The sequence below is a fragment of the Physcomitrium patens genome, chromosome 22, assembly GCF_059467195.1.
Source record: "Physcomitrium patens ecotype Gransden chromosome 22, ASM5946719v1, whole genome shotgun sequence".
In the NCBI taxonomy this organism is placed as follows: Eukaryota; Viridiplantae; Streptophyta; class Bryopsida; order Funariales; family Funariaceae; genus Physcomitrium; species Physcomitrium patens.
The window spans coordinates 1,403,120-1,430,506 of NC_143431.1; the positions used below are offsets into that span (position 1 = coordinate 1,403,120).

Below are 27,387 nucleotides of genomic sequence, written 5' to 3' on the forward strand. Positions count from 1 at the left end.
AGTAAAATAAAAATAATATACTTATTTACAATGATAAAGTATAATAAAAATTTCTATGATAATAGTAAAATCTAAAACTATATTCCTAAATATTATAGCAAAGACTTTTAAGACCAATTGGTCTAATTATCACCTTATATTTTATATCATCATATATAATAAATTCTTATATCTAAGAAAAAATGTATAATGAACAATCTTCCAAAAAATCTTTTAAAATATAAAATATAAAATATAGTCTTTTATTTACTTTATAAGAATTTTGTTGAACATAAGAAATAAAATATCATATTGAAATATTTAATACAAATCTAATGCATTTTATTGCATTAAAACTGATTTAAAAATATTTTAGAGTTTAAAAAAATAAAAATAATAATGTTAAAATTATTTAAAGCTTAAAATTAAAATCAGAATAAATGTGAATTATTTTAATTTTTAAAAAATAGAATATGTCTATTGCATCTTTGTGTTATGTTTTATAAGTCAAATACATAAGAAGAGAAATAATTATCCATACAGAATTTATTTGAATTAGTAAATATAAAAAAGAATTGAATATATTGTATGTTTTTTTCATTTATCACACTTTTAGGAAAGAAAAAAGAAAAGAAAAAAGAAAAAATTTGTTAATCTAATGGACTTATAATGTTTTCACATCATGTATATTTATTTTAACATTCAATTTTCTATTTTTTCTCCCTTTTTAATGCATATTAGTTATTATATTTTTATTTTTAGATAGAATTTTGATTTTTTTTTTTACTTCATTCACAGTTCTTGTTTTGGTACTACATTATTAAAACAAAATCCGAGACTAGAAAATATCCAACTTACCAAATAGTTATAATATGATATAAGATTAAATCTAAAATAATAAGATTATTTTGAAATTAAATGATTTCAAATATAATTATGCTATTATATTTCTATTAAATTACTTTCATAGGTGTGATTTTATATATAATATGTTCCAAAAATAAATATAGATTTTTTATGATTTTTTTGTACATTGGCTAATTATTTTCTCTAAAAATATTTCATAAAACTTTAAACAAAAATTACAAGAAAATATCTCTAAAATCTAAGAATAAGTAATTACAAACCATGTAATCTTTTTATTATTTATATATATATATATATATATATATATATATTATATGTTGATATCATATAAAATTCTTTTGTAACTATGAAAAAAACTTATCTCTTAAAATAATTATTTTCTTTTATATATGTACTTTTTGTTTTGTTTTTTGTGGTTTTTTGTTGGTCAATGTTTGACAATATATTTAGATTTTTTCTTACATATAAGCAAAAAAAATTGTATTAATGTTAAGATGTATTTTAGGATTGTGTAAGATTTAAGTTGTACAAAAAATAGTATAGGAGCAAGCACTCTAGCCCTAATATTATCAATTGTACGATTATTTAAATCACTTTTTAGTTGCAATAATTAGAAAGTCCACTTGTATTATTTATTTATTTGTATAAAATTGAGTGTATTTGACTAATAAGTAGAAGATCTAATTTATATCAAGTTACACCTAACATATTAGATATAATTCCTTTGTACAATGAAATGTAATAAAAAGAGTTGTCTAAAGGAATATATAGGCTGAAAAAGTTCCTACTACCTTTATACTATCTTCACTAATTATAATTTATTATGGTATGTTTGATATATATATATATATATATATATATTTTTGGATTGTAATTTTCAGTATTAATATTTTTATTACATATTTTTAATTATTTCTTATAAATTTAAATTATTCATATTATATTCCAAAATACAAACTCTAATATCATTCAAAAATATTTGGACATATAAGATTTGTGTTTTCATAATTATATTATTTTGAAATAGGATAATTTCCAATTTCCAATTTTTAATAAGGTTTTTAATATCAATTGATGAATCAGTTTTTAATTAAAAAGAACAAAAGTTAATATCAAAATTATTATTCTTATTAAGTTATTAAAGAGTTGAATCTAGATATACTTTATATATATATATATATATATATATATATATATATAAAAAAAAATTTATAATTAAAAAATAAAAATAAATTAAAACGATTTATTTTTTAAAAATGCAAAGATATTAACACAATTATTGTCAAGTATCAAGAAACTTTAAAATCCAAAATTAAAAAATAGAATGTTAAAAGACATTATCAAGACCAAAAATGGCCTTGGTGTTGCCTCTGTATATGTATAATAATCGAAGAAATAGAACTTTAAAGTCACAACACATAACATCTGCAAGGTTGTACATAAAGAGAGTATGGAGTAAGATGTTTCTCACTTCCAACACCCAATATTTATAAGTTGTGGTTGCTGACCTATAAGACAAGTTCCACTCTTTGACTTTTACACACATGATTTTAGGTCCTCGGATCGTTTTGTATCTAATGTACTTCAAGGGTATCTTATGATCCTTGGATCCTTTGGCATCTTTCCAACTACAAAGATATCCTATACCAAACACTAATTACTGTTACATAGTTTTTCGATATTCTCTAGTTCATACTTCATCCTCATGATTTTGACTTTTGGTCCTTGACCTTGTCCTATATCTATAGGATGATTTTTTTATATATCAAGAGTCAACCCTTTGACTATTAGCTACATACCTAAGACATAATTTGAAGTTCAAAGTACTTTTTAAGTACGTTATGATCTTTTTGATCGTTGGCCAATGGATTGGTTGAACCTTTGACATGTCTTGGCTCACAACAGTCATTACATATACAAGATCCACCTTTGTGCCAATCATTTCATATATTAGTGAGTCCATTGCTACCTTCTATAGAACACCTTGTATTTGTCCTTCAACTTCAGTAAACTCTTCTTTCGTGAGCTTCATCAATTTCAAATTAGCATCCAAAGGTGTTTCAATAGGCTTACACTCATCTACGTTGAATTATTTCAACACTTCTTTAATATACTTATTTTGGCGCATTGTAATGGTCTTCTTAGCATGATCTCTCACAAACTTCACTCTTAAACAATAGTGAAGCTATCCCAAATCACTCATCTTATACTCTTTTTCTAACTTTGCCTTCAATCAATCCATCATCTTCATAGAATTGATTGAGATGATCAAATCATCAACATAGGGGATGACAATCAATATGAATTCATTTGATTGCATTACATATAAAGAATGGTTACCTTCACTCTTTACAAACCTTTCATTCACAAAGAATGTATGAATATATTAATACTATATCTTTGGAGATTGCTTGAACCCATACATGGATTTCTTCAACTTATAAACAAGGTCTTGTTTGCCATCTTTAACAAATCCTTGTGATTGATCCATATAGATGTCTTCTTCTAACTTTCTATTCAAGAAAGTCATTTTCACATCCATTTGATGCATCTCCAAGTCTATTGTTGCTCCAATTGCCATAATGATTCTAATGGTGGTGAATTTGGCCATAAGAGCAAATGTCTCATTGAAATCAACTCCAACAACTTGTAAGTATTCTTTGGCAACTAATTTAGCATTGTATCTCATAACATTGTCTATTGCATCTCTTTTGGTTCTAAACACCCACTTACAACCAATTGAAGATTAATTTGGTGGAAGTTGAGTGAATTTCTATGTTTCATTTTGTATGAGTGATTTGTAGTCTTCTTCCATGGCATTCTCTCACTTCATAGCATTTGTGGACTTCATTGGATCACTCAAACTCAATGGATCAGCAAAGAGTATAACATTGATATATTCTTTACTTACTTGAGGAAAAATGTGGTTCTTCCACTATGCACCAAGTTATTTTTGATCTCTTAAAGGATATCTCGTTTCACTTGATGAAGATTTTCATACACTCCAATAGTTCATCAAGTGAAAGGAGATATCTTCATACACTCCAATAGTTCTTGCAATCTTCTTTTTTCTTAAAACTTATTTTTTCACACTTAAAGGTTGATACTTCTCATCACCATCATCATCTTCAACATCTTGATTGCCTTCATTATTAACAATTGTAGGTATATCATGATCTACCTTCTTTGGTTCTTCATCTTGATTTGAGATTCCACCATCTTTACTATCATCATCATCTTCCTCTTTCATAACTCGATTTATAGATATATCTACAAATATACTATTACTCCCACTTGAATACATTTCCAAGTACTCACAAGCACTCTTGTGCTTCAAAAACTCTACATCACGACTTTTAATGATTTTCTTAGTTTTTAAACACATTAGCTTATATGCTTTGGTACCTTCACAATATCTAATAAATACACATTTTTGTTCGTTTGCATCAAGTTTGGACCTCATGCAATCTGGTTTCTTTGCATAAGCAATGTATCTAAAGATCTTCATGTGTGAAACACAAGATTTTTTGCCATTCCAAGCTTTTTGTAGACTCATTGATGTGAGTGCACTTCTTGCACATCTATTCCTTGTATATACTACATTGATCATAGCTTCTACCCAATATTCATGCGCAAGGTTTTGTACATGAAGCATACTCCTTGCCATCTCTACAATGATACAATTTGTTCTTTCAAAAATTCCATTTTGTTGTGGAGTATAAGAAATAGAGGTTTGTCTTACAATGCCTTGATTTTTCAAAAATTCATCAAAATGCTTTGACATGTATTCATTTCTATTGTTCGTGTACAACACTTTCATCTTGCACTCACATTGCTTCTCCATAAGTACCTTAAATTCTTTAAACCTTGAAAAACATTCACTCTTTGCTTTAATGATATATATATCTATACTTTTCTTCAGAAATCATCAATAAATGTCACAAAGTACCTTATTCTTTCAATTGATGGTGTCTTCATTGGTCCACAAACATCAAAATGAACCATCTCCAACAATTTTTCTTGTACGTGTTGCAATTCTACTTGAAAATGAAGTCTTTTGTTGTTGCCTTGGATACAACCTTCACAAGTAAGTATCATAGCATTGTGGCTGAATTGACCAAGATGTAAGCCACTTATCACAAATAGGAGCTCCTTCATGCTTTTGGCATTCAAGTGTCCAAGTCATTGATGCCAAATATCAAACTTGTTTTGATTTTGTAAAATATCAGCATATGTCATCACTTCAACTCCATTCACCTTCTTATAATTGATGAAGTAGAGGTTGCTATCTCTAATGCCTTTAGTAACATGTGTCCACTCAATGTCTTCATAAAACACCCATCTATGTCAAATTGAATTTTACAACCATATGATACAAGTTTGTTCACTAAAAGAAGATTCTTCTTCATCTTTGTTACATGTAAGACTTCTTTCTATCTGTCCTTCTTGATTTGATCTTTTATCACAATTTCTACCACAATGGAGCTAATTCCAATGGCTTGCACCATGCCATTATCTTCCAATCATACTTTTATTGCTCAAATTGCTTCATAAGTGTTAAATAAATTTTTTTATGGTGTCATATACTTTATAGCATCCGAATCTATAATCCACTTAGATATGGCAGCCATAGAGGCTCCTTCACTTGCCATGAAAGCATAATCATCTCTACCAAAACTATCACTAGCATTTTGTATTTTATCCATATCTTCTCTTAACCTTGTAGCAATTCCTAGCAAAATGATCTAGTTTTCTACAAATATAGTAATTTTTTATGTTGCTTTTTGAATTATCACATTAGTGTAGAAAGCTACTTTTGCCTTATCTTGAGAATAGAGCTAAATCATCACTTTGAAGTTTTTTTTTTTTTTTTTTTTTTTTTTTTGTGGTTATTTCATATACAAGTCTTGATGTGACATAATTCATGGTAAACTTGTTCATGTTGATAGACTCCAATGCCACAATGAGATAGTTATAGGACTTGGGAAGGCTCATGAGCAATGTTAACACAATTTCTCTATCATCAATTGATGTATTAACAAATGCTAGTTAGTTTATAAGTACTTTTACCTTGTTGACATGAGCCATGAAGTCATCTTCTTTTTCTATTTTTATCATTAAGAACTCCCTCCTTATCCATAGAATATTAGCAAGGTTTCTATTTTTATAGATATTACAAAGAGTCTTCCATGCTTCCGTTGGTCTATTGCAAGCAATTACATGTGAAAAGTTAACATCATCAAGACTTGTTGCAATCATGCAAAGAGCCTTCCTTTCACATTTTTTATATTCTTTCTTCATCTTAACATCAATATCATCACTAGGAGGCTCCTCACTTTCATCAACAATGTCCCAAAGGTCCAATGAAGCTAATAAAATTTCTATTTTCTTCTTCCAATGGTAGAAGTTATCACCTCTAAACTTCTCGATCACTCTCAAATCCTCACCCTCACTTGAAGCCATATCTAAAAAAAGGATGTATCAAAGAAAATCAAGAAAAGAGAAGATAGAATTCTAAAAATCAACAAGAAGGTGTTGCTGCCTTAGAATCCCAAAATGCCTTCTTTGTAAGTAAACTAGTGATTTCACTCTTTGATCACTCTCAACTTCACTTATAAGACTTCTCACAAGTCTTATACACTATCTTAACCTCTCTTGTAAGCTTTACTACTCTTTTATCACCTCTAATGTCTCATAACACCTCTTTTTACTATAAGAAGATCTATTAATAACTTAAGCATATGAAAGTTCAATATTAGTACAACAATGAAGTAGGTCAGTAAAGAAACACACTACTAGTGTTCTAAAAAAACATTCTAAAGTGTATAACAATCTTTAAGACTATGAATGCACTTAACAAGTAAGAGCATAACTACATCAACAATTAGATGTAAAAGAAGATTTAGAAGATATTAAATCTTAACATTAGCAACAACCATAAGATCTACTCCTTATAAAAACAAATACTTCAAAGAACTTCAAAACTCACAACTAAAGGTGAATGGACTCATAACCTATTGAAGAAATAGAACTTTGAAGTCACAATACATAACATTAGCAAGGTTGCATACAAAGAGAATATGAAGTAAGATGTTTCTCACTTCCAACATCCAATACTTATAGGTTGTGATTGCTGCCCTATAAGACAACTTCCACTCTTTGATTTTTATACATATGATCTTAGGTCGTAGGATGTCAAGGACAAGAACTCGATGAAAGCTAAAGAGTAAGTGAGACTTTTCTCAAAAAGAAATAGGACAAAATAGAAATACGTATATTAAGAAAGAAACTGGAATGGCTATTGCCAAAATACAAGAAAACTAGAGACCCTTGAAACTAGACTAGAAGCAAGAAAGAAGTTGACAAGAGTGAAGAAGCCTTCACTCTTGTCTCTATATATACTATCTAACTAGGGGCTACGTGGCGACGTTCTATAGGACCTCCAATATGTGTTGACTTTGTAGGACACATGCCTTGACTTACAAGGCAAGTTTTTCTACGTGTGGGCCACATAGTTAGCTTGATCTTCAAGCTAACAACATGTGTGGCACATGGCCAACTTGTTGACCACGTTTCTAATCCAAAAAGTCAATTAAAGACACCTATGAAGTCAAAGCAGCATCTAGGAAGTTTCTAGGAAGCTTCTATATTAAATATTATACAATTAACTTACTTTTATCTACTTTTACTTATTTCTACCTATTTCTATATGTAATTATTAGCTTACATGATTATGGCCGTGACATTACCCCCCCTTCTAGAGACGAGTTCCACGAGGAGCGGTCATCATATGTTGAGGAAATCTATGATGCGACGAATTATATTCGCCACATACTCCGATCTCTGTTCTCTTCGAAGATGATTGATAGGGCCTCTCAACCATCGGTAGTGTCCCATACCAGGGCGGGAAGACCACCCAGTTATTTGATCATTATTGAGGCCTTCATAACTTCCTTCGAATAGAATATTCGGAACACCATCAGGAGTTGTTCCTACCTCTAGCAAAATCACCAAACATCGGGAGTCCCTTCCCAAATCGTGATACCAAACGCGTTGTATCTCACCATCTGTTCGAGGAAGAACATGTCGTTCTTGAAGATCTTCATCTCGATTGCGTCGTCTTGAAGGTTGTGACAATCGTAATGTCTCGTCCGGTAGGTCAGCAAACGAAGGTTCTTGAGTTGAATCCGCTGGTTGTTGGCTCTCCATCTAATTAGCGTCACAAATGTAAAGAAGTTACAAACAAGGATAGGAAATTGAATGTTATCTTGCCTCAATCTTGTCTCTTTTATAAGAGAGGTTTTCATCTTGGTTTTGATGGATGTCGTTGATGAAAAACTTTGACTTTAGCTGATGCATTTGTTAGATTCCTGGATGGCTCCCATGTGCGCTCACTAATATCATATCCGCGCCAATGAACAAGATATTCTAGCTTATTTCGGCGCCGCTTTGAGTCTAATATCTCTTCCACCTCAAATTCTTCATTATTATCTACTTCTATAGGAGGCGGTGGCATTTGTCTTCTTTCTTGTATATCCACTGTCTTATATGGTTCAAGAAGAGATACGTGGAATACAAGATGGATCTTCATTGACTCCGGTAGATGTAACCGATATGCAACTGGGTTGATCTGTTCAGAAACAGAAAAGGGGCCAAGCCTACGATAGTCCAACTTGTCACAAGGTCGAGTAGTCTTGATATTGCGACGAAGTAGCCATACCTTATCACCCACGTTGATTTGTGGTTGCTCCTTACGATATAGATCTGCGTTTATCTTTTGTCGTTCTTGAGCTTCCTTCAATTGTGTCTTCATTATTGCATGTAACTCTGACAACCGATTTGCCATATCTTCTGCTGCAGGATTATCAACTTTTGAAAAATCAAAAGTATCAAGTCGTGGATGATAGCCATAATTGGCAAAGAAAGGTGTTTGTTGCGTGGAAGAATGTACCGTATTATTATAAGCAAACTCTGCCAATGGCAGAAGGGTTGTCCAATCTTCTTGTTGGTAGTTGATAGTACACCTTAAATATTGCTCCAAGACTTGGTTTACGCGCTCTGTTTGTCCATCAGTTTGAGGATGGAAAGCCGAAGATAGCTTTATGTCCACTTTTAAAATCTTGAAAAGGGTCCTCCAAAATCTTGACACAAATTGAGTTCCCCTATCCGATATGATATCTTTAGGTAATCCATGATAGCGATAGATATTATCAATGAAAAGCTTAGCTGTTTCTTCACCTGTGATAGATTTTGTACATGGCACAAAATGTGCCATCTTGGTGAAACGATCTACTATCACAAATATAGAATCATAAGATCTTGAGCTTGGAAGATCTGTGATGAAATCCATAGAAACAGAAGACCATGGTTGTTCTGGTATAGGTAATGGCTGAAGAAGTCCGTAAGGTCGATGACGAGGAATTTTTGATCTTGAAAAAATATCACATGATTGTACAAAGTCTTTGACTGACTTCCACATTTGTGGCCACCAAAAATCTCTTGATATGAGTTCCAAAGTCTTATTATATCCAAAGTGCCCTGCTGCTGGAAAGTCATGACGTGCTTGAAGAACACGTAAACGTGCTTCTCTTTCTGGAACATATAGGCGTCCTTCAAAATATAATAGATTATTCTTGAACTCAAACTTAGAAGGATCATGAGACTTGGAAGAATTATTCTCGATATCATAAACAAGAGGGTCTGAGGACATACTGGACTGGATTTGCTTGAGAAAAGTTGAATCAACAGTCAATGTTGATTTCATTGTTCGGAGATGAAATTGCTCCGGTTTCAAGAGGACCGTTCTTTGTTGCTCAAAAGCTGCATCTTCTTCTTTTGGTGCAAAATAAGAACGTCTAGATAGGGCATCGGATAAACCTTGTTGTTTTCCTGGCCGATAAGTGATAATGAACTCGAATCTTGACAAAGACATACTCCAACGAGCTTGACGACGATTCAACACGCGTGCTGACATGAAATACTCGAGGTTCTTGTGATCTGTATACACAGTGACTGGACTAGAAGCGCCTTCTAGATAATGATGCCATTCTTGAAAGGAATCCACGATCGCAAGAAGTTCTTTATCGTGGATCTCATAATTGATCTCGGCTGCTGAGAATTTTCTTGAATGAAAAGCTATCGGATGGAGTTTGTCATCTGTTCCCATTTGTGATAAAACTGCAGCCAAGGCAAAATCTGATGCATCTGTTTCCATAAAAAATGCCTTGGAAAAGTCAACACGATATAAGACTGGTGCAGAGACAAACGATGTCTTCAAGGCTTCAAATGCTGCTTCCGCTTCTTGATTCCATTGAAATTTATCTTTACTAGTCAAGCGTGTAAGTGGAGCTGCAACTCGTGAGAAATCTTTGATGAAGATCCGATAGTAATTGGCAAATCCCAAGAAACATTGGACATCTCTTACCGTCCTTGGAATCTTCCAATCCACGATTGTTTGGACTTTCTTAGAATCCATCATGAGGCCATCATTTGAAATGATGTATCCTAAAAAGTCAACTTGAGTAGTGTGAAATACACACTTTTCCATCTTGGCGTACAATCCTGCGTCTCTAAGTTTTTGTAATACTTGACGAACATGTATTTCATGTTCTTCGACGTTCTTGGAATAGATCAGGATATCGTCTAGATAGCAGACGACAAAATTGTCTAAGAATTCACGAAATACATCATTCATGAGATGTTGAAAAGCAGCTGGTGCATTTGTGAGTCCAAAGGGCATGACATTATATTCGAAATGTCCATACCTGGTTCGAAACGCAGTCTTCCATTCATCTCCTTCTTTGATCCGTACTAGATTATATGCTCCTCTTAGATCTATTTTTGTATAGATCTTAGCTTGATTCAACTGGTCAAGGAGTCCTGATATCAAAGGTAATGGATACCTGTTCTTGATTGTGATCTTGTTGAGTCCTCGATAATCAACACACATTCGTAAAGATCCATCTTTTTTCTTTACGAATAGAATTGGAGCTCCTGCTGGATATTTTGAATGGCGTATGAAATTCTTCGCTAAATTCTTGTCAATATATGTCTTGAGTTCAGCCATCTCGTCTTGCGATAAACTGTAAATTGGTCCAAATGGTGGCTGAGTTCCTTCCTTGAGGTCGATTGAACAATCATATGGACGATGCTCAAGAAGAATATCTGCATTCTTTTTCTCAAAAACGTCTTGATACTCCTGATATTGACTTGGAATGCCACTTGAAGTCTTTACGTTTTCAGAAATAGGTGTAGCATAAATAGCAAAAGTTGATCCTTCTTTTGCTGCGTGTATAAATGCTTTTGCACCTATCAGTACGGGTTTTACTGTACTAGACTTATAATTTTTTACTTGGTTCGTAGAACTATTAATAACGCTTTTGGAAAAGTCAAGTTTACGCGAATTCCAATCTATTTGAGGGTTATATTTTTCTAGCCAGGATAAACCTAAAATAACTGGATTGGATGGGGATTTAATTATGTTAAAAGCTATATAGCTATCATGACCGTCTATTGTTACTTTTATAGGATGAGTTTCATGAGTGACATCTCCAGAAGACAAGGGACGACCATCTATGACTTCTACATGTACTGGTTTAGGTTTCTGTACAAAGGGTATTTTACGACTTTTAACAAATTGTTCATCTAAAAAACATGCTGAGGCTCCCGAATCTAATAAAGCAGAGGCTTTGTAATTCTTAGGTCCTAAATATAAGTCTATTATAAAACAAGGAGAGGGTTCTGAGGAGAGGATAGGACCTTCATTAGGAGTTGTACAAGGTTCCAGCTGCACGGTCCCTATTGTAGCTGGACGAATCCGTTTTCCGACATGTTGTCTTCTTTGACCGTCGTACCCCTCATTTTATAGTTGCGTCGTTTCTTTGGACAATGTTGAGCAGTGTGCTTAGGTTCTCCGCAATATAAACATAATCCTTCTTGACGACGACGAATCTTTTCTTGCTCAGTTAGAGGTTTAAAACGTACCACGTCAATTTGCATGTCTTCTACTTCCGAATGTACGTTTGGCAAAGATGTTGATGTTGCCATTGAGTAATAACGTTGAGGTTCCCGTGAATGATTCTCAGATCGAAATTCAAAAAGTCGATTATCACATTTTACCGCAAAATCGATTGCTTGACTCAAAGTTTGAGGATCAGGTAAGTTGAGCATCAATTTCTTTACTTCGTATTGCAATCCATAAAGAAATTGACTGATGAGTGCAGCATCATCCCACTTGATGTCAATTGCAAGTTGTCGAAATTGTGAAGCATATATTGTTACTGAGCGATTTCCTTGTTGCAGAATTCGGATCTTATTTGTTGCAACACAAGTTGCATCGTGTTCACCATACATAGATCGAAACTCCGCCAAAAAAGCTTCCAAATTGTCCAATATTGGATTTCGTTGTTCAAGAAAAGACGAAAACCACGATAATGCAGAACCAGAAAGTAGAGTGCCAATAAACCTGACTTGTGATCCTGGAGTTGGATAGCTTTGCGGTTGAAGTTCAATTGCCAATTGTACTTGATTGATGAACCCTCGAAACTTTGATCTCGTACCATCAAATTTCTCAGGTAAGGTAATTCTTGGTTCTCTAGTGCTTATAGGGTGTTGTATAATTGGAGAAGGAACGTGATTTGTTGTAGATGTTGAAGCAGCTCCGATCATCTCTATATCTCCACTTTCTGCTATTCTTGTTCTTTCCTGTGTTGGTGAATTGAGTTGATGCATCGCAAGCATTAACTCCCTCATTTGCTCTTGCATTTGTGCCATTGCACTCTTCATTTCAACAAGCTCTGCCATAATGACACTAAGAAGAAAAATTTGTTTGATATTGCTCAAGACAAAAGAAAAGAAAGACTTGATAACAAAGAAGATACTAAGAACAATATCAGTTTAGAAGTGGGTAATCCACAAACTTCTAATACGCTTATGTCTTGTCAAGAGAAAGGGGTAATCCACTCTTACTCAAGAAAAAACAAAGCTCTGATATTGTAAGTGTACTCTTGTCAATCTGTCAAGGACAAGAACTCGATGAAAGCTAAAGAGTAAGTGAGACTTTTCTCAAAAAGAAATAGGACAAAATAGAAATATGTATATTAAGAAAGAAACTGGAATGGCTATTGCCAAAATACAAGAAAACTAGAGACCCTTGAAACTAGACTAGAAGCAAGAAAGAAGTTGACAAGAGTGAAGAAGCCTTCACTCTTGTCTCTATATATACTATCTAACTAGGGGCTACGTGGCGACGTTCTATAGGACCTCCAATATGTGTTGACTTTGTAGGACACATGCCTTGACTTACAAGGCAAGTTTTTCTACGTGTGGGCCACATAGTTAGCTTGATCTTCAAGCTAACAACATGTGTGGCACATGGCCAACTTGTTGACCACGTTTCTAATCCAAAAAGTCAATTAAAGACACCTATGAAGTCAAAGCAGCATCTAGGAAGTTTCTAGGAAGCTTCTATATTAAATATTATACAATTAACTTACTTTTATCTACTTTTACTTATTTCTACCTATTTCTATATGTAATTATTAGCTTACATGATTATGGCCGTGACATAGGATTCTTTGGCATTTAACGTACCTCGAGGGTATCTTATGGTTATTGGATATTTTGGCATCTTAGTAACCACAAGGGTATCCTATGGTAAACACTAATTACTCTTACCTAATCTTTGGATATTCCTTAGTTCATATTTTATCCTCTTGATTTTGATTCCTGGTCCTTGATCTTGTCTTATATCTATAAGATGCCTTTTCCATACATCAAAAATCAACCTTTTAACCATTAGCAACTTACCTAAGATAATACCTTTTACTATGTAACTTATTCTACTTTTATTTACTTACTTTAACAATAATACCCTAATAAAAAGATCATGGATTTTTTTTTTTTTAAATTATATATTACACTTTCACTAAAAAGGGAAAAAGTATGCTATTGTTTCCTGACCACTTCCCCAGAGCACGTGGACCACAAATAATGCCGGATCGAGTGAGGGTCAGATTTACCCAGCTATCCTTCCTAGTAAAAGAGGCCTTGACCTTCGAAATTCCCTCTGCGCCACCGGAAAATTTGTCGGCAACGATTTCAATCTCCTCGGGCACATCACACGGCGGCCGAAATCTCATCCTTAACAAATCGAAGAATGCATCTGTCGCTGCTCGATTTGAGCAGGCCTAGCACGGGACCGATTCTTCGGGTGCAGCGACACTGGTGACGTAATTTCGGTGCCCTGGTGCTCGATCCTCGTCATTCATTTCACGGCTGTGGTTTATCGAAGAGGATACCTGAGCCAAGCAAGAAGCTACGTAGGATTCGGTATGTCTCAGCCGATGCGAAGTCACATTGGCAGCCTTATCAATAAGATAGCGAATGACTCAATCTCAGAATTCTTCCGTGGCGTAAGAATTCACTCCACCGACAGCTGACCAATTGAACACGGGCTGGATTGACACGGGAGCCAATGTGAGTAGGTAAAACTGTCCAACCCCCTCCCTTGATGAGCATTCTCATGGAATAATCTGCTAAAACACGGCGATGTTGCCTCCATGAGGTACGAGTCAAGTGATGAAATAGAATTACTGTGCCATATATTGATAAGAAAATAAGAGAGTGATCGAGGATCAGAAGAGCACGTCTTATACGTGGACTGACTACTGATTTTGCGGTAACAGCAAGGTGAACAGTAATTAGTTCCAGGTGAAACTAGTTCGAGGTAAAAGCTAACTTTGTTAACACCCTCCCTTAACTGGAGCTGACCAATTGAACACGGACAGCAAGACGGACTAGCTCTAGCTGGCCGAGGTTCATAAGTCTGTCCCAAGTACGAATGGAGAGAATATGCTTTTTAGCAATGTGTCTAGATTGTGGTTTTCTACAACTCTATTAGCATTGTCCTTTCTTTCGAGTGTTTGTGATGACGATCTGACGTTATCCTCGAGGTCGTGAGCGAGATAGTCCTCTGCGGCGTTTCCCAGTGGGGTTTCTTGATCGAGAGATATGCAGCCAATTGTCGGTGGTGAGTGATTTTCAATGATTTTCAATAATATATTTTCAATGGTGAGTGATTTTCAATGATATATTAGTCTCAAGGTGACTGGATTTGTTTCAAGAGTTTGATCTTTCTTCTTCTCTTGCAGTGGGAGTCGTTCTTGTTACGACTCTGGTTGGTGTTTTTACTTTTACGTCAAATTGTTGATCGTTTAGGAGCAGCAGTTGGGGACAGACTTCTGCGATCCATTGATGAACGTCGACCTTCATCAGTGAATCTGCGCCCCTTTTGTGATTCTGAATCAAATCTTCTTCCTCCTGTTCCTGATTATATTGTGGAGCAATTTCTCTGGCCGAAGTTGAATTCTCCCGCTTCTCCGTCTCTGTTGTGGCGATTTCGGAGGATTAACAGATTTTGGTAGTCATTCGTCGCTGGAACTATCGAATGTCAGGCTCTTGAGATGGTGCGGGTTGATCGTCATGGGTATCTGAAAGCTGTCGCTGATGCTGATGCTAAAAGGGAGTCACTTACTGCTAGACTAGGGTTTGAGATAGAACATCTAGGTACTCTGATTGCTGAAGATCTGTCTAAACTGGATTATTGCAATTCGCTAGGTAGTCCTAACGAGGTAGTTTATTCTGTGTCTTATGGTTCTCTCGAAGAGGATCACTTATCTTTGATTTTTCTTTCAGCAATGTCAATCGATCTTAGGATTCCTATGCCATCACGATCCTTGAGGAACTTTATGCGCCCCAGAGCTTTAGTTAGCAAGTCTGCTAGCTGATCATGTGACTTAAGATAGACTAGATTTACCACTCCAGTTAGTACATTCTCACGGATGAAGTGTTGCCAAACCTCCACATGTTTTGATCGAGCATGACTTACTGGATCTTTAGCAGATTTTAATGAACTTTGATTGTCACAGTATAATATAATGGTTTTGGGCTCCTTGCCTGTAATTCGATGAGTACGTGTGCGAAGCCAGATTGCCTCTTTGATTCCCTCAGCAATGGCATTGGTTTCTGCATCCGTGGAGAAGGTGGCCACTATTGTTTGTTTCATTGAGGACCAAGTCATTGGTCCACCAGCAGATTTGAACACATATGCTAAGATGGACTTGTGATCATGAATGTTGTTTGCCCAGTCTGCATCAATAAAACCAATAATTGCTTTGCTACTTCCTCCATGATACGTAATTCCAAGATCGATTGTTCCTTTGAGGTAGCGCAGAATGTGCTTTGCGGCATCTAGGTGAGGAACTCGTAGATCATGCATAAAGCGGTTGATGGAGCAAACAACAAACATGATGTCCACTCGAGTGTTGAGCAAATATATTAACTTGCCAACAAGTCTGCAGTAAACTGTTTTGTCGACGGTTTCAGCCCATTCTTCCTTGTGAAGCTTGATTCCTTCGGGTATTGGCACAGATGTACTGTGACACTCAGTCATTCCAAACTCACTTAGGATGGCTTCGATATAGTTTTGTTGGTTGAAGGAGATACCATTTTCTTTGATGAAGAATGTGACTCCAAGACAGAATTGGAGAGGACCTAGATCCGCCATTTCAAATCAGTTTATGAGCTGTGAGTTTAGCCAGTTCAGTGTTGTTTGGTTATCTCCTGTTAGAAGGAGATTGTCCACATGAAGAATGAGGATAACTACCCCCACTTTATCTCTAATGAAGTATAGCGAGTAGTCTGTCTCTGTGCGTGTCATTTTGCGAGGTTGTACGAATTCATCGATTTTTTCGAATCAAGCCCTTGGGGCTTGTTTCAAACCATACAATGATTTTAGCAGCTTGCACACTTTTTGTGTACCATGCTGTTCGAAGCCTTCTGGTAAACTCATATACACAGGTTCGTTGAGGTCTCCATTTAAAAACGCCGTCTTGATGTCTAGATGGGAGATTGGCTAATGATTGCTGGCTGCCATAGAGAGCACTGTTTGAATAGAATTCCATTTCACAACAGGGGCGAAAATCTCAGAATAGTCTAAACCTGGTACTTGCTGGTATTCTCTGGCAACAAGCCCAGCTTTAAGCTTGGTGGATTGTCCGGTTGAATCTAATTTAGTTTTGTAAACTCACTTGGTAGTGATAAGATTGGCACCATTGGAAAGATCGCAGATTTTCCAGGTCCTGTTTTTATGTATTGAGAGCCGTTCCTCCTCCATCGTTGAGCGCCAGCTTACGTGCCGTTCAGCTTCGGCATAGGAGAGTGGATCCGTGATTTCTGGTGCCAATCCGTAGAAGCTGTTGATTTTCATGATATCTACATCCTCCGAATGTTCCGTGATGTAAGATAGGCTGTCGCATAGTCTAGAGGACGGCTGGCGCGTTTTTTGTGGGAGCGTGCGGTTGATTTATGGTTTGGGGGTCATGTGATGTGGTAGCGACATGGTCGGATCTGGGGCGGTCAACGGCTCAGTGGACACGCGGTGTGGTGTTGACAGGGTCAAATCTGAAGAAGTCAGTAGATCAGTGGACGCGCGATGTGGTGGCGAGAGAGCTAGATTTGGGGAGGAATCATGAGGCAGGGAATCCAGATCGCGACTATTGTTTTGCAGTGGTAATTGAGTTGACGAGTTATTCCTGAGGCTGCGAATATCTCGGTGAATTCTTTGCTTAAGAACTCACCGCCCCTGTCTGACCACATTATATGAATTTGTTTGTTGAGTTGCAATTCTACCATGAATCTGAAGCTTCTGAAACATTCGAATGCTTAAGACTTTGTGCGTAGAAAATGTACCCAGATGAAGCGAGAATAGTCTTCGATGATGGCTAAGAAATACATCGATTCTCCCAAGGATTGTGTCAGGAGTTGTCCCTACAGGTCAACATGTAAAAGCTCCAACAGTTGGCTAGCTCTACTTCGGCTAGCTGATGGAAACGAGGCCCTGGATCGTTTACCCATCTGGCAAATTCTGCACACTTCGCTACAGGCTGAAATGTAAGGAAGACCCGAGACTGTTTTCTCTGACTCATCTGATGCAGTGTCTGTAAATTGACACGCTCCAGGCGCTTATGCCACAGCCGTGCTAAGTTCACCGCAGAAGTGGTGATGTTAGCTTGGATGTCAACTTCCCTTGTCAAATTAATTTTTTTGATTTTGTTCTGCAATAGTACTTTTCGACCCCTTGTATAAAATACACTTGTTTTCGTCAAAGCAGGCGATGCATCCTCCGTCGGATTTAGAGCCCACTGAAATGAGATTTTTCTTGGGGTCTGGGACATACAAAACGTCACATATGCTCTTTATTTTCCCAGAGGACAAAGTGAATTTTATAGGTCTACAACTGGCAATGGCGTGATTGTGCCCTCCTGCTGTCCTGACATTTCCTTTGCATTTTGTCTAGACTATCAAAAGAATTCCTACTGCCGCTTACGTGCTTCCTAGCACCTGAATCGAGATGTCATCCACTGTAATCGTCTTGTATATTTAGTGCAGAAATGGCTGCCTCAAAAACGTCCTCTTGATCAGAAAGATCTACGTTTTCAGCAAGTGTGTGAGTTGATGCGGGAAGGTTCTATGTACTCCCTTCCTGCACAAAGTTTGCAAACCCAAGTTTGCTTCTGCTCTGGAGTTTATTGCGCCTGTCTGCTTCTAACTTGCGAATGTCAACAAGCCTTTTCAGGCACGTGCCTTTCTAGTGCCCATATCTTCCACAATACTTACACGAGTTAGAATTGGATGAGCTTGCTGTAATATTTGGATTTCGTCCTAATAAACTCACCGGCCGGCCGGGTTATGAACTGGTAAAATACTAGGTAACAAGTTTAAGAAAATCATAACTGGTAAAATACTAGGTAACAATACTAAACTTTAATTGTAGATATTAAAGTATAGAAGAGATTGTAGACATTTTGTAATGAAAGTTGTATTGAAGCAAATTGTTTTTACTATTTAATCAATTAATAAATTATCATATTTATTATTATATTTATTCATTAATAAATTTATTTTAATATAATATTTATTTAATATTTTTATTTAAATTCCCAATATAATAAAAACTACTTAGTTTTATTTATTTATGATATGTAATAAATATTTTAATTTAACATTATTAGTTAGCAAATTGATGAATTGTAGTTATGGTGTAATAGAGTATAGTAGATTTTGTTTAGTATCTTTAATGAAAAAAATAGTTTAATATTGTATTTTAAGTAAAAATGCAATATCTTATGATTGATGAAAGAAAATGGTTGATACTTGAATTTTTTTCTCACATTCCACCATGTAGCTTTAATAATAGGTACAAGTTAGAAAAGTGTAGATTAAATGTAAGAACATGTTATAAGTATTTTAAATTTTACAAGAACTAATTTAACTTATGAGAAATTGTGTGATATTTATGCAAGAGACTAGACATGAATTCTTTGAAAGACTTGGAAATTTTAACAACAACTAAGACTATGGAATAGAGCTTAATAATATTGAGGTCATAGAAGATGAGTAATTCAATAAAAATCAATACAAGAATTTATTGGATTTTTTTTAAAAAAAGGCTAGCAAAAAATTGAAGCTATAGTTGGAGTATATGAGTATATGAGCACATATTGCAACCAATATTAGAAGACTTGTCTTGAATTGTTGTAAAAGCAAAGTGAGTGATAAATAATTGTTTAAGAGATTGATAAAAAGTGATATTGATACAAAGATCTAGTCAAGAGACATTTAGGAAATTGCTCTTGGAATTGCAATATGTAAAACTATATACACATATATATAATTTTTTTTATTAAAATATTTTTTTCTTAAAATAAAACACTAAACATTGTGAAAACATACATATCGATTTTTTCTTTTTTTCTTTTTTTTTTTTCTTTTAGTAAGCAGATTTACATTTACAATGAATTATATATATATATATATATATATATATATTTGAAGAATTTGTGTATAATATTCCTTAAATGCTTTGAAAGTATTAATGTGATATTTATAACAATCACTTTATACACAACACTTAGATACATGACTTCTAAAATACCATTTCATTTTACACAATATTTGCAGAGTTGTAAATTTCATACAAGGTTTTGCTACAGTTCGATTTATATATTGCATTTACTCGGTTCAAAAAAGATATGATTTAAAAACATACACACTACAATGCATAATGTAATTGCAGATCTGTTTTCATAGAAGATAAACCCACCCCAAATCTCATGAACAACAGAATGCATGTTTGGCTTTCTTTACCACTAACTGTAAAACATCCATAAAAGGGGAATTCAAATGGTTTGATTAGTATACAGAATCATTCATTCTGTGGTGACATTCACCGGTACATGTAAAATAAAACGTAGAATACATGATACATGTGTATTCTCAAACCTAAGAGTCAATACAAGTAAAAAAGGGAAACGGGGGTATTCAAATATATATATATATATATATATATAATTCATTCTAAAAAAACTGAACTACGCGTGTACAGATCTAGACATGCCTCGAAAGGGCATCTAATTGGATAAAAATGTCGAAGAGATTTATGAGGTGGGGCATCCGGTGCTGGAGGACTAAGCAAACAGCATCTCCTCCTGCCCGAAGATGAGGATGACTGCCACAAATACGATGAAGGCACAGTATATGATATGGATGATACCGCGTGAGGCTCCTCGGCAGGTGGGGGCATAGACTTCCGCAGCAGTGACTCGAGAGGGCTCATTTGCCAGGAGGGTTTCGCGTGAGGAGGCAGAGAGAAGGAGCAGAGCTAGCAATGAGAGGAGAGGATAGCGGAGCCCCCCGTTCTGAATGTTGTGGGTGTGTTTGTTGACGCAAGTTTAGCGTAGACGGGTTTTCATCACAAGATTGAGCAGGTGCATTGGCAAGAACTGAGCAGTGGGCCAGGAAGTTTTTGAGCTCTAGTCAGGAGGAGCTGTGGCGTTGGTGGTTCTTCTTGTCTTGTTCCGAAGCCCTGACACACATGGTTCTCTAGTCGGACTACGGACGCACTCGTTGGATCAGCAGCTTTGAAGCCACACACACAGAGCACATGCTGAATATTGTGACTCGGATATCGTGAACAACTGCGTGAGTGAGGTTACTGCCTTCTGAGCCCCTTGATGTGAACTTTGTTAGCGGTTCTCCAGAGATTTGGTAGGGTTCTGTACAAGTGCCTAATGTAATCGCAGTATGTCATTGGTTGTGAGTCGGTTCATTGTTGGAAGGCCTCCCGATTTTGTCCGATCAGTCTCGTGAATCAGTGGATTTTGGGGTGGAGTTTGTTTTAGGTTTTAGAGCAGTTTGATGTTATCTTCCGGGCATCGAAATTGGGGACAAGTCAAATTTTTGGCAACGATTTAAGTATCGAGTGCTGCATCAAGTGGCAATTTGGATCACCTAACTTACTTTGGAGGAGGAGGTGCAATTCCCAAAACTCAATTTTTGGATTGTAGCTATTTTCTTTTGTGTTGACAAAGTCTCTTAAACTTTGATTGTAGATATTAGAGTATGGATGAGATCGTAGACATTCTTTAATGAAAATTGTGTTGCAGCACTTTGTTTTTTTTAATTTTATTCCTTTTTCTAATTTGAATTTTGAATTGTATAAAAATAACACGTTATTTTTATTTATGATATGTCAAGATATTTTAATTTGAGATTGATAGCTAGTAGATTGATGAATTGTAGTTTTGGTTAAGAAGAGTATGGTAGATTTTGCTTAGTTTTTTAATAAAAAGAATAATTAAGTGATATTTGTTAAGTGAAATATAATGTCTTAAGATTAATGGAAGAGAATTGTTGATACTTGAATTATTTATCTCCCTTTCCATCATATAGCTTTTATAATAGTTACAAGTTTGTGGATCAAATAAAAAAAACATTGTATGTCATAAGTATTTTGAATTTTATAAGAACCAAGCTAACTCAAGAGCAATTGTGTGATGTCTATGTAGGGTAATGGACATGGATATTTTGAAGGATATGGAGATTTTAACAACAATAAAGGCTATGGAATTGGAGCTTAATAACATTGAGGTTATGGGAGATGAACAATTCAATGCAAATCAATGCAAGAATTTATTGGAAAACTTTAAAAAAGGTTTGCAAGAAATTGAAGCTATAGTTGGAGCACATGTGCATAAATTACAACCAATATTAGAGGACTTGTCTCGAATTATTGTGAAAGTAAAGAAGGTGATAAAGAATTGTTTAGGAGATTGGAGAAAAGTGATATTGATGCAAAGATCTAGTCAAGAGACATTTAGGGAATTGCTCTTGGAATTACAATGGTTTTACAACATAATTTATGAAATTTTTGATGAAAGAAGATTATGTCAAAAGATGGAGGTTGAAGGGTGCAACAAATTCGAACCATGTGGTTTAAAAGATGTTGCAAAAGATGAAAGATTATTATTTCAAAAGTTAAACAATATTGTTGAGAATGTATCCAATAATTCTAATGCTTTCAAATTGATTAACTATATAGTAGAATGGCAATCTTGCATTCATAAGTTTGAATGTGGAGCAGAAGAGTTTATGGCTTTTCCTACAAATTTTCCTGAACCAGATTACAAAGAATATTCTCAAAAATTGCAAGAAAGCATGGGAATGGTTGTATATGTGACAACATGGTTGGACTTTGAGAGTATTACAAAGATTATATCTTTTGGAAGTATTGAAGCAAAAAATATACTTGAAAAAGAAGCACATATTTTATCACGTTTGAATCATCCAAATATTATCAAGGTATTTTATTGTGCTAGTAAAATTCATTCAAACCATCGTGGAGAAATTATAATTGGTATGGAAAAAGGTGATATGAGCTTATCTAAATTATTATATGAAAATCATCATTTGCAAATGTCTTTTCTACACAAAGTTGATGTAATGATTCAAATTGCTAATGCAATGTTTTATCTTCATGACATGAAGGTGGCTCATCGTGATTTAAAGCCTCAAAATGTTGTAATTATGAATCTTGAGATGGAAGAAATTAAAAAAACTGGTTACATACATGTGAAATTGATAGACTTTGGAATATCCAAAGTTGAAGTAAATGGTGATGAAAAACCCACAAATCAAAGAATATATGAAACAACTCGTTACATGGCTCCTGAAGCAAGATATCCTCTAAACCAATTGAATCCATTCAAAGCAGATGTTTTTAGTTTTGGCATTCTTTGTTGTGATATTTTGACAAGTATTGAAAACGAATGGGACTATAAAGACTCTTCTATTTATGTAAAGAAGAGATTAGAAAGCTTATATAAATTCAATCATAGACTTCAATTGTTGATCAAAGAATGTTTGGATATAAAAAATCCTTCAAAAAGGCCTTCATTTCTAGAAATTGTGAAGAGCTTGATGGAAGTGAAGAAACAATTTTTTGAAGATGAACTTACAAAGAATGAAAAGATGATATCCAACAATATTTCATTTACAAAGAATCTCAAGCGAAAATTACAAGATTGGACCATAAATTTTTGTAAGAAATTTGCTAAATACAAACACACAAATAACAATGAAATGAATAATAAGTATAAAAATATATCTAAGGATTCATCAAATATTTATGATTCAAATGTAAGTGTTCATAACCTTTGTAAAGAAATAGATGCAAGCAATTTCAGCATTAGTTATATACAATTAGTTTTAAAAATTTAAGCTGCCATAAACATATTAATATGTACAAAATAAAATATTATTATAAAATATATTACTTTTTTATATAAGAACTTATTGTTTCTATTGTTGTATCTATATGTGCAGATTAGCAAGTATTTTCATAAAATGAAAAAAGATTCAAATCTTGAATCAAAATTTGTGGAATTAGAAAAGCTACTTCTTAAAAACCACATGGTAGGTATAGTTGGTATGGCTGGCATAGGCAAGTCTACATTGGTGAAGGCTTTTAAAGAATACATTGATAAAAAATTATCCAACAAATCAATGTTTTTACCAAATAAAAATAATAATACCAAAGAATTTTCTTTTGAAAATACAACTCTTTTACATGGTACAATCCTATGGAACCTAAAAAATGACTATTTAATGGAGTTAAGTAAAACTTTACAATTTTTAGACAACAAATGCAAAGCTATGAATCTTGAAGAAGGAAAACAAATATTAATTAAAAAGCTTCAAGAAAAAAGACTTCTTATCATCTTTGATGATGTTTTGAAACATGAAGATATGAAGAAAGTAGTGGATATAGCAATGTTAGGTATACCAAGAAGTAAATTTATAGTCATTAGTCGTGAATGGAATATATTAAAAAAATTTATAAGTGAATCAGGAAAAATAGAATTGAGTCCGCTTGATGAAAGTACAAGTATGAAAATACTTCTTGAGAATATTTTTAAAGATGGACCCTTTTATATGCCACATTTATATGAATTCTCTACAGAAATATCCAAAGCTTGTGATGGACATTCTTTAAGTTTAGAATTTGTAGGTTCTTCTTTAAAAGGACAAACAAGACTTCGTGTATGGGAGCAAACTTTGCATAGACTAAAAAGAGCTAATATATATGTAGATGGTGAAGACCTTTTGGCAAGACTAAAGCCTAGTTTTGATGACCTTGGAGAAGAAGAAAAGATAATATTTTTGGATTTAACATGTTTTTTTTGTAAAGATACATGGCTTGAAGACATTCATGAAGGTGAAATTTTTCAATTTTATGAAGATAAATTTAAAAATTGTAAAAAAATAATTACAACTTTAAAAGATAAATTATTTATTAAAGTAGATATATTTGGAATGGTAACCATTCATGACTTACTACGAGATATGGGACGTAAAATTTCTAGAAAAAATTGCAATGAAATTCGAAAATGGAATGAAAGTTGTACATTATTTGTTGATTTTGAATCAAAGGTATGACTTCAAACTTATTGAGGCATTTAGTTTGAGATGCATAGTATGTTTTATAATCTTATATTTTTGAATACTTATATTTTTTAATTAAAATTTTGTATAAAAAATATTTTTTTATAAATTCTAACATATAAAATATGTTTTATATTACAGGATAATTCAAATATAAGAGGCATTTGTTTTACAAGTTGTCAAAGCCATTTGAAACCATATGGTAGTATAAAGATTGAATTACCTTATCTTTGTTTATTGAGTTTTATGGCATGTACAAATACAAACATGTTAACTTCAATTATAAAACAATCTAATCAGCTTAAGTGGTTAAAACTTTATTTCTTTGGATTAGAGAATACAATAATATTAAAATATGATATTGAAATTGTTTCACATCTTATACACGAAAATTATCTAAAAAATCTTGTCATATTAGAGATAATTGGCTTAACAAGTCTAACATCATTTTCATTTGATGCAACAAGTATGAAGTTTTTAAAAACTTTGAGTCTTAATTACTGTTTCCAACTTATAAGTTTAAACATTTGTAAAGAAAAATACACAATTTTAAATACACTTAATTTAAGAGGATGTTCAAAGTTAAAGGATGTTACAAATATACTTTCTACTATAAAAACATTGACGTATTTGGATTTACAAAATTGTGAGGATATGGAAAAAATAGGTGATAAAGTACATTTAGCATCATCTTTAATTTTAATAGACTTGACAAATTGCCTTAATTTATACAAAGTAAATAAGCAATTTGCTAATCTTGTATCTCTTAAGAAATTACTTCTTAAAGATTGTAGCAATTTGAAGAAGATTCATGCAACATTTGATGGTATGACCAACTTAAAGATATTATGGTTTGAAGGGTGTGAGATGTTGGAAGATATGCCTATAGGATTGAAGCATCTTTCATCTTTGCAAGAATTATCACTTAGAAGTTGTAAAAAAATGGAGATTAAAGGTGATACCTTCAATGCATTAACATCTTTGACCTACTTGGATTTATGTGGTTGCATTAAAGTGGAAACAATACATCATGGATTTGCTAATCTTGTATCTCTTGAGAAATTATTTCTTCAAGATTGTAACAATTTGAAAAAGATTCATGCAACATTTGATGGTATGACTAATTTAAAGATATTATGGTTTGAAGGGTGTGAGATATTAGAAGATATGCCTAAAGGATTGAAGCATCTTTCATCTTTGCAAGAATTATCACTTAGAAGTTGTAAAAAGATGGAGATTGAAGATGATACCTTTAATACATTAACATCTTTGAACTGCTTGGATTTAAGTGGTTGCATTAAAGTGGAAACAATACATTATGGATTTGCTAATCTTGTATTTCTTGAGAGATTATTTCTTAAAGATTGTACCAATTTAAAAAAGATTCATGCAACATTTGATGGTATGACCAATTTAAAGATATTATGGTTTGAAGGATGTGAGATGTTGGAAGATATGCCTATAGGATTGAAGCATCTTTCATCTTTGCAAAAATTATCACTTAGAAGTTGTAAAAAGATGGAGATTGAAGATGATACCTTTAATGCATTAACATCTTTGATCTACTTGGATTTAAGTGGTTGCATTAAAGTGGAAACAATACATTATGGATTTACTAATTTTGTATGTCTTGAGAGATTATTTCTTAAAGATTGCACCAATTTGAAAAAGATCCATGCCACATTTGATGCTATGACCAACTTGAATCTATTGACATTTGAAGGATGTGAAAAGTTAGAAGATATGCCTTTGGGATTCAAGCATCTCTCATCTTTCTAAATATTGTCAATTGGTAGTTTTAAAAAGATGTAGATTAAAGGTGATTGATACCTTTAATATATTAACATCTTTGATGACATAGGAATTAAGTAATTATATGAATATGGAGTTAGTACATAATAGATTTGCTAATCTTTTATCTCTTCAAAATTTATTTTTTGAAGATTACACTAATTTAAAGAAGATTCATATTGAGTTCGATAATATGTCAAATTTAATGGTATTTTGATTTGAGAAATATGAGAAGTTGAAAGACATACATATAGAATAGAAGCATCTTTCATCTTTGCAAGATCTATTACTTAGAAGTTTTATAAAGATGTATATTAGAAGTGATATCTTTAGTGCATTAATATCTATGATATACTTGGGTTTTAATGGTTCTATTATTTTAGGTATAATTCACAATGAATCTTTATTTTTTTAGGTACTCAAGATACAAATATGTTTTAATATTATATTAATGATTTGAAAATTTATCATGATCTTGTGTGTAATAATATATCTTTATAATAGAAAATAATAGTAGAATTTAATTTAGAATTTTAATTGATTTTTATATTTGAATCATTATTTCTAATGTAAATTGATTTCTTGAATTGATTTCCTAAATTTACTTCTTAAATATTTTACTAATTTTTTGAAGAATCATGCTATATCTCATATTCATATTAGATTTTATAATTTTAAGATTACAACAATATTTATTTTTGCTATTCCCACCACATCCTTCCAACCTTCTACCTTTGTTCAAAATATGTCAAGGCAATCAATTTTCTTTTTTTTCATAACTTTTCAAATATTTGATTAAATATATAAAATAAATATGTCAAATAATTGATAAAAGTTGTAATAGTAATAGCAATATTATATGAAATCTTACATACCTTGCTAAATATTCTTAATAAATTTTGAAATATC

General features: G+C 33.4%; 1 protein-coding gene and 1 long non-coding RNA gene across 7 annotated transcripts; both read left to right on the top strand.

Annotated features, from left to right (window-relative positions):
- Window positions 1-14,703: 14,703 nt before the first annotated feature.
- Window positions 14,704-15,807, top strand: LOC149986593 (uncharacterized). 2 transcript variants are annotated; one of them, XR_016500096.1, is made up of 2 exons: window positions 14,704-14,875; window positions 14,997-15,807. It is a non-coding gene; the product is annotated as an uncharacterized LOC149986593 (long non-coding RNA). The 2 variants fall into 2 exon arrangements; XR_016500095.1 differs by having other exon boundaries at window positions 14,720-14,875; window positions 15,064-15,807.
- A 4,558-nt stretch (window positions 15,808-20,365) lies between these two features.
- LOC112275236 (uncharacterized) lies at window positions 20,366-26,951 on the top strand. 5 transcript variants are annotated; one of them, XM_090246191.1, is made up of 5 exons: window positions 20,367-21,217; window positions 21,753-23,382; window positions 23,569-24,675; window positions 24,829-25,642; window positions 25,835-26,951. In XM_090246191.1, exons 2-5 carry the CDS (start codon window positions 21,757-21,759, stop codon window positions 26,464-26,466), a joined length of 4,179 nt encoding a protein of 1,392 aa, XP_090102317.1. In that variant the 5' UTR covers window positions 20,367-21,217; window positions 21,753-21,756; the 3' UTR covers window positions 26,467-26,951. The 5 variants fall into 5 exon arrangements, with proteins under 5 accessions (XP_090102318.1, XP_090102317.1, XP_090102316.1 ...); XM_090246190.1 differs by having other exon boundaries at window positions 21,753-22,545; window positions 22,732-23,382; window positions 24,829-26,951; XM_024505428.3 differs by having other exon boundaries at window positions 20,367-20,895; window positions 21,087-21,217; window positions 24,829-26,951.
- Window positions 26,952-27,387: the final 436 nt, after the last annotated feature.